General features: G+C 42.6%; 1 protein-coding gene across 1 annotated transcript in view; it reads right to left on the minus strand.

The window, feature by feature from the left end:
• Positions 1-18656, minus strand: part of LOC126537870 (MAM and LDL-receptor class A domain-containing protein 1-like) — a 232206-nt gene that overhangs the window by 88465 nt on the left and 125085 nt on the right. Inside the window, exons 30-33 of the mRNA XM_072287646.1 lie at positions 14212-14417; positions 5058-5145; positions 3782-4027; positions 2117-2245 (exon numbers count right to left, since the gene is read on the minus strand). Of these exons, the coding sequence (XP_072143747.1) occupies positions 2117-2245; positions 3782-4027; positions 5058-5145; positions 14212-14417 (669 nt within the window). The remainder of the gene's footprint in view (positions 1-2116; positions 2246-3781; positions 4028-5057; positions 5146-14211; positions 14418-18656) is intronic.

The raw sequence follows: 18656 nt of genomic DNA on the forward strand, positions 1-18656 counted from the left end.
TCACGAAGCGAAGCTTTTATAATTGATGTGCAGAAGCCTGTTGCTGGAACAATACGGGTGCTTTTTATTTCGGAAGCATGTCGTTGCTTAAAAACTGTGTTAACTGGAGCGGATAATTTTAGCTCGCATGGCGTGATAAGAACTTGCGTTCATATCAGACAGCACGTAAAATAGAGCAACGTGCGCCGCTTTGCACAAAGTTACTACCACCGTGCAATGAGGGATGCCACGTTGCTCTGTGTTTCTTTCTCCCGTAAGAGCAAAACCGCTCACAAGCGCGAAGCTTCCTTACATCATAATGTGTACACAATGAAGCGTGAACAATACAATTTTACGCTATACGTATCGTGCGCTTCATAACAGCCGGCTTACGTGCAGAATGTGTGGTCACGTGCTAGCCCAGCATTGCCAGTACGAAAGCTTCACCGTAATGAGTCGCGACTTAGCATTTTTAGTGGCTTTGTTTACAGATCTTCAACGGTGGTTTATATTTAAACCGCGAACAACATATTAAATTATGTAGCTATAAATACTGTCTTTTTCTTTTCCAACAAAATCTCATAGCATGTTTCAAACCATTACCACTGCCTTTAACGCCCTTTAGGTGAAACCTCCGCTGCAAACAACATAAAAATAATATGGGGCCGGGAGGAATAACACTGCACGTTCAGTGTCTCAAAAAAAAAAAAAAAAAAGAACGCTAGATGCATTTGCGCTGGTTGATTACAATGCTGGTGTACATCCATGTAACTAGTTGACTACTTTCGGGGTTGAGACCACTAATTATTTCTGTAGGTCATATTTAGAAAAAGGTGAAGGTTTGCATATCCGGTGTACTTTAAATATTTAGCTGTATTGTCGTAATGCAGTTCTAGGCGGTGGGTGGACGTGGAGTTTCACGTGTTGCGGGTGCAACTCAGATTGAAAAAAAAAAAAAAGCCGGCAGATCTCACGCCCTGTGGGGAATTGATGTTATGCGAAGCAGTCTGTGGAGCGTCTACCAAGTTAACAAAACGACCATGAAAGCACCAAGCCGTTGGAGGCTGTTTCAAGTTCTGCATGAGGCGCATGTCATGACATTCATGTAATGACCGATAATTTATGTTCTTCATTCACTATTGTCCTACTATGCCAATTTTGATACATACCAAATTAACGAAACAAACATAAGAGCACCAAGACGTAGGCGGCTGGTTCATGACCTACATGACACGCATGTAGTGACATTCCTGCAATGACCTATCATTCATGTTCGTCATACGCTCTTGTCATACTATGCATATTTTGGTGCATACGAAAATGTAGGCGTCTGTTTCACGAACTACATAATACGCATGTGGTGACATTCATACCACAACCTATCATTTATGTTCCGAATGCACTCTGGTCATACTATGCCAATTTTAGTACATACCAAGATGTAGGTATAACTCGTCACTTACAGCGCAAACATAGACGGAGGACAAAAAGGACGACGTGGACAAGCTTCCAACTAGCTCCAACTAGCCCGTAGTCAGACCTTGCTTCAAGATGTAGGGGCTGTTTCATGACCTACATGGCACGCATGCCAAGTCATGCAGTTCATGACCTATTATTTTTGTTTATCCTGCATTTTTGTCACACTGTGCCAATTGTGGTACATACCAAGTTAACAAAACGAACATTAGAACACGAAGACGAAGCGGCTCCTTCGTGACCTACATGACGTATATTATCATATTCATGTAATAATAGATCATTTATGTTCGTCATAGACTGTTGTGATACTATCCCAATTTTAGTACATACCAAGTTAACGAAACGACCATGAGAGCACCAAGATATGGGTGGCTAGATATATACTGTCAAAGTGGCAAACGTTTCCCAAGAAATGCGTTGCTTTTAAAGAAGACGAACTAAAACACAATTTTTATTTAAGCAGCTCAAACTTATTTGCAGTGTCACTACAGGCGCAAAAATTGTTAATTGAAAGGAAAAGAAAATACTTGGTAGGTGAAGTAACTTTTTGTTATTAGGAATTTACTTCAAATCTGACCTTACTGAGTGTTGTAGGTTACACAAAAATGGCCCTACTCAGTACCTTGCTGAGCGTGCACGCGGAATAGAAATCACTTACCCACTTCGGCGTAATTGTACCAAAACTGCATGGCACATAACTTGTCAGTGTTCCTTATGATGGGAGAATTGATTCTGGCATTCGCAGAAATCTGAAAGGTTGAATTCGAATACAATAGAAGGTAGTGGCCTGCAAAGAAGATAACAACAGAATAAATTATTTTATACAATACTTGAATACGGATATATTATTTTACAGAACACTTTAACACCTCACGCGCAACATACAATTTTTTGTGAAAGTAATGTGGAGGGTAAATTTTAAAGAATCGTTTACAATATCTGCGCCCAAATTTACAAAAATTCTTGTTCCTATGCAAAAACTCCCTGTAACTAATGGGACAATCGGATGTAGAAAAAATTTCACCGGAATATACGGTGCCAGAGAAATCAGTCTGTTGGAACGATATATATATATATATATATATATATATATATATATATATATATATATATATATATATATTAATGCAAGAAATTCAAAAGAAAAACTGCTGCTCTAGAAACACGTTTACAAATGAAAGCTCTGCAAAAGACTACGTGCAAACACTTTTGCACGAAGAAGTTAAAAGCAGTTGGTATTCGAAAAACCCTCAGAAAACCTTAAATTTTTTACCGCCTAGAAAATTACTCAGCACACAGATTCTGGAAACAGTAGTAACCTCCTGTGACACCTTGTTCATTAGATTGCAGATCAACACCAATTGTTTTTTTAGCTGGGAAGCGATTACGTAGAGTGTTCATCCTGAATATGAAATGAGATCCACGTGTGAGTCTACAGAAGTAGCTTTCCAAGAAATTAACGCTACCTTGAACCGGAACAAGTCATCATCATTGATGACGAAAAGCAGCCGGGATGTGCCTTCACACCGCAAGACCCATGAACGTACAAGATACAGCCTCAGCGTAGTAATCGACGACACGATGTTGCATCTTTATCCTTGTGTCCTTAGGCACAGTGAAATAGCGGCGCTCTTCGGCCATATCTGGACTTTGCGCCGTAAAAATGTTACGCATCATCATCACGCAGAAGTAACGTTTACCATAAAAGGAAGAAAACAGGAGGATACGTTTAAGTTATCTTCACGGTGAGGCTTCCGTTGCAATTTCGCCGTGGTGCTTAGACAAAAATGCAGAATAAATAGCAGGTAATATCTGCGGCATAGGAAGGAGTGTTGATTTGGCAGAGAACGGTTTGGATAAATCATCCAACTCATCCGACTTACCAAGGGAAGGACGTGCTTACTGATGTTATTATAAATCAACAAATTTATCCAAAATCAATTTTAGCTCATGCGATCTCTGCTGAAGGGAACGCATCAGTGTAGAGCCCGTGCGAATATCTGCCTCTGGTAAGTGTACATTGGCACCGCTTGGCGAAAGACGTATTGTTTTGGCCGTACCTGCATCTGTCTGCTCCGCTGCGCAGGGCAGTAGCATGACTTCATTCAGCCAGCGTATAGAAAGCAATGGAATGTGACAACCGCACTTTCAGTCGTTTGCTTTTACAGTGGAGCCCACGCATACAACGCTATATCTTTATTGTTTTGTTTTTGCAAAATTCAGCGAGTGAGGTCTCAAGGCATTCTGTTCCTCCTCAAACAAGCCTTCTTCTATCTGCAGCTCGGTGTGTACGTAAGCGCACAAAAAGTGAACGGCTACTCACCGCCTCGCCTTTCATCGGATCCCGTAGATGGCGACCTAGGCACACTTCCTATGGGCGTGCGATGCCAGGCCATCGTGTCGCGGTTCGCGAGGCCTTTGATATTCCAACCGCACGTGCTTTTGGAGAAGTCACAGTCACCACAGTCACGTTCGTCAGCGCCGTTGTTACAGTCAGAAACGAAGTCGCATACTTGTTGCACTGGCACCAGCTGGTTGTTGCCGCAGCGGAACATCCGTGTCGATCGAGCTTTGTCGTAGGAAGAATGGAGAGCACCATCAAACTTTACCGACTTGGGGTGCGTGGCATGATCTATTGATTCAGCGCATTTATTAAATTCAATAGGTATTCATTGTTATTATTTCTGTTATGATTTTTCATATTGGCCCATCTGCAATAGATGTTCGCCTTGATAGTGCACTGCCTCGTGTGTTCATCTTGCCAACGTTAGCTCGTGATTTTCTCTTTCTTTTCTACCTAGGAAAGAAACTCAGCAAGACACGAGTCGTACGAGATATTAGTAATCCTACATAACTACAAGCTTGTCTGTTTTGGCTACATGGAAAATGTGTAATAAACGTTTCGGCAGCCATAGGAAACGCACAGTGGGACAACATACTAAATCGTGAGATCCTAGTCACGTTTCGGTTCCTTATTTTATTAGAATAGCTACCAATAAAGCGCTAATTAAATTATAAAAGTGGCCTAAGGGAAAAAAACCCGTAAGGTGACTACACTGAAAGAAATATTCGAGTGCACTACTAATACAAACAAGCATTTTGTAAAGTGGGAGCCTGCCCTATTCTTTAATGGCGAACTGAAGAAGGCAGCAATCTCAGAGCAAGAACAGTTTCGACAACGTAAGTCGATACTAGTACAAGAAATGCTAAATGATATTTGTTAAAATATTATTAGCCTTTCTTACTTCAAATTATCTGTTTTTAATGCGATTGAGAGCATAACCCTATTTATTTCATTTATTCACTGGCAATTTGTTCATACACGTGGCAAATCGGGTTTCCAGGTAAGGATTGTCTCTTTTGTTGCTTTTGTAGGCCTATTTTTTCACCACCATTTCTCGTATAAAAAGATGTTCTATGATGCTAATGTTAGGGAAAGCCTACAATCATATTGTGACAAGTTTCCTGAAAGCGCCCTTTATGGAGAAAGACTGATAATCATATCGTACTTACTATGACAATTATCAATGGCTCAAGTTCTTTACTGCTGTGCTGGTGAAAATAATGTGTAATGGTCCCATTACCGACGGTAAACTCACCCGTCTCGTCGCAAGGCATCTCACTGACTAACAGGTCATCAATAGCCACGAATCCGTTGTTGTTGCTTCCTGACAGAGCTGTGATGACCTACGGGAAAGAGGAAAACAGGACAACATACCAAACTTTTCTTCCACACGCACGATATAACAGTGCTATTTTCTACTGCACGGAAGACGCAGAGCCAATATCTATTGAGCTTCCTTTCCTCCAGTAGTTCCCTCAGTGACAAAAAGAAAGATACCTGTATGTTCAAATATCATAATGCAAGGATAGAAACGCTCAGCACATCAGGGAGAAGTGGGCAAATAGCTTCGACGAAATTCATCAGCTCTATTATCCATAGGGTGAGGATAAAATTATGATTATTGGTGCGGCCGTCCTATCTACACGTTAGGTCACGTGGGGGACGTTCTTTGTGAAATAGCAGTTATTGTTAAAGAACAACACAACAAATGACTCCTCTGCGAGTAGGGCAGCTATAGTTGGTTGTGCAGTCACATTGACTTCTTTTTTATTATTAGTTTTGCATTGCCGAAAAGGAAGAGAAGTGGACGGAATGTTAATGAACACTGCCTATTTGATGCCGCTGGTGAACATGAATACCCTAAAAGCGTCGTAAATGCACTGCGAGGAATATCCAACTAATGTTTTATGTATCTGCGCGCAGGTAGCGCACCGTACATGTTCATATGTCTGCACAATTATGCGAATGTAAGACTTCAAATATGAATCGGGATCTATTTTTCATTGGAAATATTCAATAATGCAGTTTGCATATTCATTGATTCGAATCTTTTTTCAACAAACAAAGCTGTGAAGGTCCTAAGATGACCGGGTCAGTGCCCTGATGAAGATGACCGGAAGTGGTACTTGTTCACAGACGTTGCTTCAAGTATTCAGTGTTTAAGTAACCTGGGCAAAAACCTTAATCTCTCCTGAAATTTTAACACAAATATTCATTTGCTCACCAAAGCATTACTGTTACACAGAAGAAGTATCCAAACGCTTTCATGGAATACCGTCTGGTCAGCTAAAAGCAATATTAGTGCAACTGACCGGTGTCAATAAACACAACTCAGCTTTTTGTGTTATAAAAACAAAACAACAATCAGTGACCTGTTGTACCAATATTAGAAGAACTACGTTTACTAACTCTTCCAATAGAGACATGCTTCGGGTGATAACTGGAAATTTCCAGACAGATGATATGTAGCAGGTGCTACCACATCAACAGAAAAGGTTGGTCAAAACAGGCTATGAAGCCCCGTACTTCTTGAAATGAATCCGATGACGATGACCGTTTTTCAACGGCCGCATTATCTTTGGCCTTAATAAAACAATGTAAGGAGGAAATATAACGTTGCTTCAATAAACCGCAGTTGGAAGGAAGTGCCAAGATGGTGTACTCATCTTCTCATTGTTTCCTTTTTGCCCTACTGTTTTTCCTTCTAATATATGAACCTACTCGCCCAAGGAAGATTTATCAAACATGCTTTGTTTATACACGGTTCAGTTGTAATTTATTGGTTTGAAGATGTGTAGTTTCCTCCCGGCAGAGCTTACATTCAGTTTGTTTGGGTATGGCCCTGTAAGAAGCTTATTTTACATCGAATCTGTTAACAGCCACTGTAGAAGCGCTCGGAAGCGTTATACGCAGCTTTTCACAGTTTTATGGATAAACTACATAACTCACGAACACTACAGTTTGACGTATAGTATGGCGAATGATAGGGACAGTGTGCAAGGAAATTTTGAAGTTTATATGTCATATTGGAGTTAAACGAGAATTGCTAAACCCTCGTTTTCTGCCTGTTCACATGCTTATATGAAACTCTTCAAATCTTTCGCCGCTTGGCTAAAAGGAACAAGAAATGAGAAGCATTTCATGTCTTCAGCAAATGCGGGAGACATTATGGGCGATGTGTAGAGGTTGAACTGTGTAAGTTAATGATGTGCTTTGTAAATAATTACTGAATCCTTGTGTTTCCCAAATTTGTATGCGTTGTACAGGACAGGCAATTAGTTTTCACTGGTCTCCTCGATGATCTGTGCGAGACACGGTGTTAATATCTCGTTCAAGTAGGAAGCATGTTGTGAGTGATGAGCGATGAATGCCTAATCGGTGTAGGTAACTTTCAGCCTGTGCAGAAAGTAACTTCATCAAGCATTCCAGAATATCACCGTGCCGTTATCCGCGATGGTTCCCAGGGTAATAAAAGTACTGCACAAGACACCAACTTCAAATTCACTAAAAATATGGAGAATGTCAGGTTACTGTGTGATGGAAATGTCATGCTCCTCGCTTCAACAGACACATAAATAATAAATATTGAATCATAGTTTCATTTTTTTTCTTTTGTACTGTATTTTCGTGCGTGATACGAGGATTGTACTTCGTTTCTCAGGGATTCTCGGTGAACTATAGAAGACACCTTGTTTATATGTGACGAAACAATGGGGCACGTTATGGGTATTGTGTAAGCAATGTTCCAAGCGTCTGGGTTACTCATGGCTTTTGCATTAAATTGGGCATGCAACTGCTCCTGAAGATTAAGAGTGTATTTTACACGTAGCGAGAAAATCAGTTAGCTGCCCTGATGTAACTACACGTAACCACAAGGTCAAATTTACTGAACTTGGGGGGAATGCGATCGCAAATTTTTGCTGCCGAAGTACACGTATGTAAATGGAATTCATTTTTTATAATAATTTACTTTTGAATGTACTCGAAAGTGTCACGCTGCCGTTTTCAGTCATGTTTACCAATGTCCCGGAAGAACTCCGGCTTCCAAAAAATATACATATTGCGGAAACGCGGGAAACCTTAGGTGCAATGACTCTCGAAAATTTCAGATTCTGAGTATATTACGAGTGCCACAAATAGTTACTGAACCCTCATTCTTTCGGCATTTCTCTGTGGTGTACCAGGGGCGCTATAACGTAACGCTATTCCGAATTTTTCTATTCCAATTCTGCAATTACCCCTCTTCGATTGATCAAAAACTTTGTTGGACAACCTCCACTTCACCTGTCTGTCGTGCGACGTCACGAAAACCGCGATAGCTCCCAATCTGACATGACGTGCACACACTGATTATGTATGGTTCGACCGAACAAAAGAAAAATAATTATTTCTGATTCGACCCCTTTTCGCCATTTGGCCAAAACGTTTCAGGCTGCACCCAATTTCCCTGCCTGTTACCCGACCCCGACATCATAAAACCGCAAACATTATTTGCGTCAACATGACGTGTACGCGTTAAAGATGCATCGATCGGCCGAACAAAGTTCTTTTTTTTTTTCTGAATAGCCGGAGACTCTCCAGTTCTAAAGTTCCAGTTCCAGTTCGCACATTTGTGCGACCTAAACTTGAATACGCTTGCGCAATATTTCACCCCCATCAGTCTAACCTTATCTCAGCTCTTGAATCTGTTCAAAATCGTGCCACTCACTTTATTCGTTCAAACTACTCGCGATACTCTAGTATATCCGCCCTGAAGTTGCAACTAAAACTTCCTTCTCTCGCTTCCCGTCGCCGAATTTCACGTATCTGCCTTTATCACAGGTTTTTCGATTGTTCGTCCCGTGACACCAAGCTCATCCTGCCAGTACGTCGAACACCCCGCACAGGCCATCCAAACAGCGTCATCCCGCAACGTTCCCGAACAACTACATTTCAGAAATCATTTTTGTCCACACAGCTCGTGACTGGAATGACCTTGCCTGCGACTTAGCAGTAAATCTGATCCAGCCCATTTCAAGACTGCCATCGAGGAAGCCATGTCATCGTCATGATTCTCATGTAACATTCATTGTTAACCGCCATTCTTGCGCCCACCCCTCATGTAATGTCCCGCCAGGGACCCTTGAGGTTCAAATAAATAAATAAATATATAAATAAATAAATAAATAAAAATAATAAATAAATAATTAAATAAATAAAGAGAATAGGAGATTGCTGCCTGCAGATTGCTCACCCACTGGCTACTCGCACCTGCCTGAGAGCATGAGTTTTTTGAACGAAAAAAACAGTCAAAAACACAAAGGACAAGCGGAGAGGCTCACACCACAACGACTGGACTATCACCTGAGCTTTATTAGAATCTGTGTAGTCCCAGCAAGACCAGCAGAGTGTTTTTGACTGTTTTTTTTTGTTCAAAAAACTCATGCTCTCAGGCAGGTGCGAGTAGCCAGTGGGTGAGCAATCGGCAGGCAGCAATCTCCTATTCTCTTTATTTATTTATTTATTTATTTATTTATTTATTTATTTATTTATTTATTTATTTATTCATTATTTATTTATTTATTTATTTATTTATTTATTTATTTAGTTATTTATTTATTTACCAACTGGCCCAGATTTCAACCCTTCTGCAAAGCATGAGTTTATTTGCGTATAATAAAACTTTTGTGTGGCCGTATAATGTTATCGAGCCCTTTCGGCACGTATACGACATCGCTCTGCCAAGTATTCTTGGTTGAGGATCCTTTCTGGCGGCACTTCTAATCTTCCGTTGCACGCCGCCGCTATTTTCGACCAGCCACCGCAAGCTAAATAAAGGGAAACAGACCAATCGCAGACGCTGGCACTTCCCTCTTCATGCAGTTACCTATTTTCAGTGCGCTGAATCGGCCCCATCTAAACTCTCTCCCCTTGAGCGTGCTGCTCGTCTCTTATCAGCCAATTAGGCAAGAAAAACTGCTCAACGTAGGCAACGTAATTCGTTTTTAAAAGAAACAAAAGTGACCTCCTTTAAAAAGGAGAACGTTTGATTGGGCTGTTCAGACAGCGCTGCGGGTCACCGCCCGATGCTTGTGCCAGTGGTTACGTAAATTTGACGTCAGGGGAGTGAAATAAAAAAAAAATGCTGGAATAGTTTTACGTTATAGGGCCCCTGGTCTAATTAAAAGCGTTGCAAATAAAGAGGCAACCATAGTTTTTTTTATTTGTTGTGCTTAAAAAATTTTTTTTGCTTTATCCGATGTGCTCAGTGAACTAAATCAGGTGCCTTGTTCATATTTGGCGAAATCATGGGGTGCGTTATGGGTGCGTTTTGGGTGCGTTATGGGTGAAACTTCAAAGTCTGCCCGCTAATTACGCCCCTTGCAGCAAATTACGTGTACAAGCTAGACGGAGCTTTATACGTGGATTTCACGAACAATGCAGAATTGATGCGACAGCCCTGGGAGAACAGTGAAGGCGACCGAGATCAAATTTCGTGAACCTATAGAATTGGGGGGAGTATGACTAACGTTTCGCTAAATAACTTCTGTAAGGATGAATTCCCTGTATGCGTGAACATTAAGAAATGTTAGAAAGTGGTATCTGCAGGGAATGTTTTAAACGAAACAGTCACAAACATGCAAGGTTTTCAGTTATGTGGCTCTTTACAAGCAACTGAAAGTCTTAATGCAACTACTCGAAACACACTGCTTCACTGTGAACTGGGTTCTCATTCTGCAAGGTTGCCCATGTATGCGGGAACATTTTGTTAGCTCGAACAGCTGCAAGTCAAACTTATAAATAATAATACCTATATTGAAGAACAGACCAGTATTCACGTGACGTCCTTTACACAGCCACGTTCTCTCCATGATTCGCGCTAATCTGCCGCCTCTCATGACGGCCATCAGCATGACACGAAAAAACGCTGAAGTAATGGCGAGTAGCGGCTGAAAGACCACTAAACCAAGTTTGCTAACAAGAGCGCATTTCCGAAAAACAATTGCAAAGTTCAAGTGGAAGTGAATGGGTGCACCGATTTGACAATCATGCATTCTCGTAATGTTTACATTCATATGAATTTCACCAGTCGCGTTAACAAAGTATGCAAAGTTATTCATGCGTTCGGCTGCTGTTCATCATTTTCTGAGCTCCATAGCAGTAAATGTGGATAAACGACGTAATACACCGTGTATGAGCCTCGAAGCCTTTCGTCAAAGCATTTGCTCAGCAGCGATTTATTTGTTCTTTGTGCCAATCATGACCGGGACATCACAATGATAGAAGCATAGCCTGAAGATATGCGATATATATATGTATATATATATATACATATGTATATATATATATGAACCTCGCAACGTTTAACGCTAGCACGTTATCTAGTGAGGCGAGTCTAGCAGTGCTATTGGAGGAATTAGAGGGCAGTAAATGGGATATAATAGGGCTCAGTGAAGTTAGGAGGCCAAAAGAAGCATATACAGAGCTAAAAAGCGGGCACGTCCTGTGCTACCGGGACTTAGCGGAGATACGAGAACTAGGAGTCGGATTCCTGATTAATAAGAACACAGCTGGTAACATACAGGAATTCTATAGCATTACCGAGAGGGTGGCAGGTCTTGTTGTGAAGCTTAATAAGAGGTACAAAATGAAGGTTGTACAGGTCTACGCCCCTACATCCAGTCATGATGACCAGGAAGTCGAAAGCTTCTATGAAGACGTGGAATCGGCGATGGGTAAAGTGAAAAGAAAATACACTCTACTGATGGGCGACTTCAATGCCAAAGTAGGCAAGAAGCAGGCTGGCGACAAGGCAGTGGGGGAATATGGCATAGGCACTAGTAATAGCAGGGGAGAGTTATTAGTAGAGTTTGCGGAACAGAATAATATACGGATAATGAATACCCTCTTCCGCAAGCGAGATAGCCGAAACTGGACGTGGAGGAGCCCGAACGGCTAGACTAGAAATGAAATAAACCTCATACTCTGCGCTAACCCTGCCATCATACAAGATGTGGACGTGCTCAGCAAGGTGGTATGCAGCAGTGACCATAGGATGGTACGAACTCGAATTAGCCTAGACCTGAGGAGGGAACGGAAGCAACTGCTACATAAGAAGTCGATGAATGAGTTAGCGGTAAGAAGGAAAATAGAGGAATTCCAGATCAAGCTACAGAACAGGTATTCGGCTTTAACTCAGGAAGAGGACCTTAGTGTTGAAGCAATGAACGACAATCTTGTGGTCATCATTAAGGAGTGTGCAATAGAAGTCGGTGGTAACTCCGTTAGACAGGATACCAGTAAGCTATCGCAAGAGACGAAAGATCTGATCAAGAAACGCCAATGTATGAAAGCCTCTAACCCTACAGCTAGAATAGAACTGGCAGAACCTTCTCAGTTAATCAACAAACGTAAGACAGCTGACATAAGGAACTATAATATGGATAGAATTGAACATGCTCTCAGGAACGGAGGAAGCCTAAAAGCAGTGAAGAAGAAACTAGGAATTGGCAAGAATCAGATGTATGCGTTAAGAGACAAAGCCGGCAATATCATTACTAATATGGATGAGATAGTTCAAGTGGCTGAGGAGTTCTGTAGAGATTTATACAGTACTAGTGGCACCCACGATGATAATGGAAGAGAGAACAGTCTAGAGGAATTCGAAATCCCACAAGTAACGCCGGAGGAAGTAAGGAAAGCCTTGGGAACTATGCAAAGGGGGAGGGCAGCTGGCGAGGATCAGGTAACAGCAGATTTGTTGAAGGATGGTGGGCAGATTGTTCTACAAAAACTGGCCACCCTATATACACAATGCCTCATGACCTCGAGCGTACCGGAATCTTGGAAGAACGCTAACATAATCCTAATCCATGAGAAAGGGGACGCCAAAGACTTGAAAAATTATAGACCGATCAGCTTACTGTCCGTTGCCTACAAAGTATTTACTAAGGTAATTGCAAATAGAATCAGGAAGACCTAAGACTTCCGTCAACCAAAGGACCAGGCAGGATTCCGTAAAGGCTACTCAACAATAGATCATATTCACACTATGAATCAAGTGATAGAAAAATGTGCGGAATATAACCAACGTTTATATATAGCTTTCATTGATTACGAGAAAGCGTTTGATTCAGTCGAAACCTCAGCAGTCATGGAGGCATTGCGGAATCAGGGTATAGACGGGCCGTATGTAAAAATACTGAAAGATATCTATAGCGGCTCCACAGCCACCGTAGTCCTCCATAAAGAAAGCAACAAAATCCCAATAAAGAAAGGCGTCAGGCAGGGAAATACGATCTCTCCGATGCTATCCACAGCGCGTTTACAGGAGGTATTCAGAGACCTGGATTCGGAAGAATTGGGGATGAGAGTTAATGGAAAATACCTTAGTAACTTGCGATTCGCTGATGATATTGCCTTGCTTAGTAACTCAGTAACTTAGTAACTTAGTAATGCATGCTCACTGACCTGGAGAGGCAAAGCCGAAGGGTGGGTCTAAAAATTAATCTGCAGAAAACTAAACTAATGTTTAACAGTCTCGGAAGGGAACAGCAGTCACGATACAATAGGTAGTGAGGCACTGGAAGTTGTAAAGGAATACATCTACTTAGGACAGGTAGTGACTGCGGATCCGGATCATGAGACTAAAATAATCAGAAGAATAAGAATGGGCTGGGGTGCGTTTGGCAGGCATTCTCAGATCATGAACAGCAGGTTTCCATTATCCCTCAAGAGAAAAGTTTATAACAGCTGTGTCTTACCAGTACTCACGTACGGGGCAGAAACCTGGAGGCTTACGAAAAGGGTTCTACTTAAATTGAAGACGACGCAACGAGCTATGGAAAGAAGAATGATAGGTGTAACGTTAAGAGATAAGAAAAGAGCAGATTGGGTGAGGGAACAAACGCGAGGTAATGATATCTTAGTTGAAATCAAGAAAAAGAAATGGGCAAGGGCAGGACACGTAATGAGGAGGGAAGATAACCGATGGTCATTAAGACTTACGGAATGGATTCCAAGGGAAGGGAAGCGTAGCAGAGGGCGGCAGAAAGTTAGGTGGGCGGATGAGATTAAGAAGTTCGCAGGGACAACATGGCCACAATTAGCACATGACCGGGTTAGTTGGAGAAATATGGGAGAGGCCTTTGCCCTGCAGTGGGCATAACCAGGCTGATGATGATGATAATGAAACAGCAGACGTCGTATGGTAGCTGTGTACCAAAAGATTGTAATGTGCATGTAAATGTAAATGTAAAGCATGGCAATTGGGACTCTGCCGTATCATTCAGTGGCGAGCCAAAGACGGCAACAAACACCAAGCAGAGATGTATTACCAACCACTCAAGTCAATCTTAATACAATCAATTCTAAATTTACCACATAAACAAATTTTCTCTCATATCTGAAATTAATAAATTATGGCTTACCGAGCTGCTTGCCAACTGCAGCTGCCAACGCTTCCAGGTTCCATTCGTTGTATTCATTTCTAGCTCGTCGAGGAACAGCCGCACGCCATTCTCCAATACGGGCAGATAGTACCACATTGAGATGCATGTGTAGCGCGAAGGCTCACGAAGCATCAAGGACGATTGGTTGCCGATGATGCCGGGACTTTTGTAGAGCAGAAAGTAGCCTGTTAAAAACGAATGCAAGCAGAATCAAGAACAGACCCAATCTTATTGCGTATTGCTATTTCTTCAGTAATGAGCTTATGCGTGCTGGAGTAAAGTAAAGCAGCTTCGCGGGTGGAGCAAGCACGCCTTCCTACTAGGGCTGGGAAACTAACCTGACTTTACCGGGACAGTCCCCACTTTGCTAAATATGTCCCGTGTCCGCCTCGACCCAGTCGGGGTTGCCAGATGTCCCAACATTTCATTTTCTTCTGCTAGATCACAATAAATTTACCCCATTGTCTTTTTATAATATGTGGCCGTTGGGTTGCACATTATACTTTTTCGTATTCTGTTGCGTTATCATAAACATAAAGGCGGTCTCGTTTTGTTCAGGGCTGAGTTCTGCTCAAGACCCAGACTACTCAAAATCACTTTATCCATATTGGTAGCCGTGTTGGGCAACTGTACTGCACGTTTCTTGTAAGTTGCGACACAGTAGGGCTGAAAAGACAGCTTTGACTTTTGTTGCACGCACAGACTGACTGCTACTGGCGCAGACAGGGTCGGTCGTAACCAGCCGCTCCCCCCTCTACAATCGGCCCACCCCCTGGCCCTGACTGTCTCCTGAGCCAACAGCATGCACAGTTTAGCCTGCCCAAGTGCTTCTGTTACATCGAGATCCCAAGTTCACTGAGCGTCCTGGTTAGACTCGGGAATAGGAACTATCCATATAAAAGAGAAACATTGAACCTCGTTGCACAAAGGGACGGATGGTTATTGACAAAATATAAGAAGTCGCAGTTTGTCCCCAAACGGGAGCATCGACTGCGATAGCAAATTAGCAGAGAGCCACACGAAGTAGAGTACCTTGATCGGCCTTGATCAACTTGTAAACATTCGCTTGCTAACTAAATTAGCAAGCATGATGCCAGCGCGCACAGCAAACACGAGCACATCACACTCGATGACCGCGGACACTCGCTGTCAAAACGCTGGCGTGGGGAAACGCGGCAGCAGCAGCGAGCAAAGTAATCTTCGCGCTTCCTATCGCTTCAAAGCAAAGTGAGCGCCGAGAACACACACCACGCACAAAGCTACGAGCCGCTGACGCAACAAGACTCTGCTTTTAATGCAGATCGCTCTCAATATACGGCCGCGAACCGTGAGCAGCCGCTACATGCGCAGTTGCAGCTAGAGTAGAACGCCGCCTCCTCCCCCTCCTAGAGTGCGATCGTCCTGTATTCGCCTTTCTGTGTCCGTGCTCACTTCGCGCTACAATCCAAGATCATGTCTCCTTTCCCTGCCCTCCCCCCAATGCCTCCCAACGTTAGGTACCTCGCTCGCCATGGCAGACGGCGCGCTTCCTCTCCGCTTCCATCCCTTTCGCGCGGGCGAGATTGAGCAGCCATTTTCGTCTCCCCCGGCACGCTTTCGCTCTCACGACGCCGGCGGCGATGACGCCGACGTCACCTACGACGACGGCAGACATGCGCTTGAAGTGTCCATATAATTGCTGTCGCAATAAAACAAATGCATTTCGTGGCCTGACAAAGGGGCGTATAATATGCTGGAAAGCAGTCGACAAGAAATGACAAGGATAAGGGTAGCGCAATTGAGGAAGACTTTGCCGAGTGTCTTCATTTCAAGGTATTGCACTGAAGTGTCACTTATATTTATAGTTATGCTATACACTGTGATTGCACTAAGACATAAGTATCATCCAGAACCTCGGGTAGCATGCCAGGTGTTTACCCAGGTTAACATATCAAGCCTATCATTAAAGATTATATTTTTCTCTATGTTATTTATATAGTGGATCTACGTTTACGTTTGAGGTACATATGAGTGATAGCCATACCACTGATTCTGTGATCGATTACACAATAAGCTTAAAGGGGGCATATACAGTTAGTCTGTGGATACTCGTGAACACTTGTGTGGACACTCGTGGAAAAAGACACAACGCCTCCTAATACGCTGCCTTCAATACTAGTCACATAGACGTATTTTGAGTCCACCACCCCACCTATTTGATGACCGGCCTTTCACATAGAGATGCTCACTGGACCTTGAAGCCTTCTGTTTTGTACGGTGCTCAAGTATGATTGTCCGTTTACGTCTGTATGTGACTTTCATAATGTATCATGCGTTTTGTGTGTTATCAGAAAAAATATGGTAAAACTCTTTTTGCTTTATTCTGTTTTAAGGCACAATTTGATGTACGTGTGAAGTGTCTGGTAACACTAGAAGATGGTTTTATACAGTCCACGTGTCGGACTATGAGGAATGTGATGCATAAGACATATTTATCATTATGTATTTATCTCCAATGAACTGCTCGCGTTTGGTTTCACAACTGTAATGTTTCAATGTACCAAACATCATCCTCCCTTCACTTAAGAATATATTGTTCTGGAGAAGTCGGTAACATATTCTGCTGCCAATATTTTCTATTCCTAATGAATAAATATGACTGAAATCAATTATTCAGGAACATGCTGAAACCGTATACATGATGGAGAAGGAATAAGTACGGTACATAAACGGCTAATGCAATAGGTATGGAAGCCATAATGGGCCAACACCGATAAATTGGAGATGGGGGGGGGGGGGTAGTGGAAGACATTGCAGGATGTAGGAACATGGATGGAAGGAAGTGAGGCGAGGTGAACACAATTTGTCACAAGAGTCCGCTATTCAGCCCTACTCACTGCTAATTTACCTTGGTGTTTTGTATAAGTGTAGTAGTGTTTTGGTGCTTCCTACTTTCGGCGTTCTGTTATGTTAATTCTGACTCCTCGAAATCGAGTGTTTATTTCTTTTTGTTGCCCGTTCTACAAGCAGACGCTGATGCAGTGTTTTCTCTGATATTCAACACACATTTAGAAAAATTATCTCCTCGGCACAACTCACTACCGATTCTCATAGTTTATCTGAAACGTGCTGAAATAGGTGGTATTGATACATTCTGTTTGGTAGTAGGACCCTGCTTAAATGCAAGCAGCCTATTACAAACAAAGCTTTGTCATTTGGCAGGCTCTTCTAACCTGTGAAATCACTTGTAGTGTGTGCGGAAGAAACTTTTCGCGAAAAAATATAGGCATGCGCGAGTCTTTAGTACTTTACGTCGTCGTGTTTAAGCATCGCGACTTGCGAAAGTCCGTCGTGAAATCAATTAGTTTATATCTGTAGATTGTCTGAGTTCTTTGCAATTTTTATTTGTAGTCATTCTATTTCAACCTGTTACGGGTCACATCCAAGTACACAGGGCAAAGAGCAGGGGTGCAGTTATTCAAGAACAAAAGTCAATCTCTAGCACATCTAGTTTTGTCTTCTTTATTTCTTGGAGTTGTAAGAGCTCTTTGGAGAGCAGCATGTTTCGTCGTATATTCTATAGGCACGTGTATTTACTTATCTTTTGCTCGGCGACTGCACTTCGCCCACTAACAATCGAGTTATCGCTCAGTGCAAGACGTACCTGAGCTATTAGAACTTATTCGAATGTTATCAATGGCTCTAGCGCTGTTTGTTGTCACCGAAATTTGTATAACCTGATTGTATACGCAACGCGAATTGTGTAGTACTTTCAGGAAGACACGCGGGTACCCGCGATAACTCTGGAAACTTCGATGAGTCATGAGTAAAAGCAAATACGTTTGACCGGAAGATCAGTTTTTCGACGTTTGCCGACTGTGTTCCCCGCTATCGTTGTTCTTTGAGTGTAGCCTGTTTTTCAGGGCACAGGTTCGCCCACTAAAACATTAGTTTCGTCATTCATAGTTTTGCTGCTTTGTTCACCGTGACTACTACGTGGCAATCTGGTGGAAGTACTGGGTGTGTTCATGCACCGGTGTTCCCCGTTAAGCCGAAATCGAAACTCGAACCTGGAAGACAGCACTAACGTCGCCCCGGACCATCGAGCAAACCACTGACTACAAAACTTGCCCCCGTAGCATGGTCTTGCCCCCGTAGCATGGCCGGAGAGCATTGGTTTATTTCCGTCTAACAAAGCTTTTTGCATGGCCGTGTAACGTTTTCGAGCACTCTGGGCGCATTTACGACCTCGTTCTCTCAACTCTTCATTGCTGAGTATCCGCTTTAGCGTAATTCTTAAGCTTCCGTTGCATGCCTCCCCGAATGTCGACGAGTCACTGCAAGCTAAGGGAAAGCGGACCAATCCCAGACTCCGGCACCACCCTCTTCATCGGGGTATCAATTTTCCGTGCAGTGGCTCGACCCCATCAAATCCCTCTCCACTT

This window comes from Dermacentor andersoni, chromosome 4 (assembly GCF_023375885.2).
Source record: "Dermacentor andersoni chromosome 4, qqDerAnde1_hic_scaffold, whole genome shotgun sequence".
In the NCBI taxonomy this organism is placed as follows: domain Eukaryota; kingdom Metazoa; phylum Arthropoda; class Arachnida; order Ixodida; family Ixodidae; genus Dermacentor; species Dermacentor andersoni.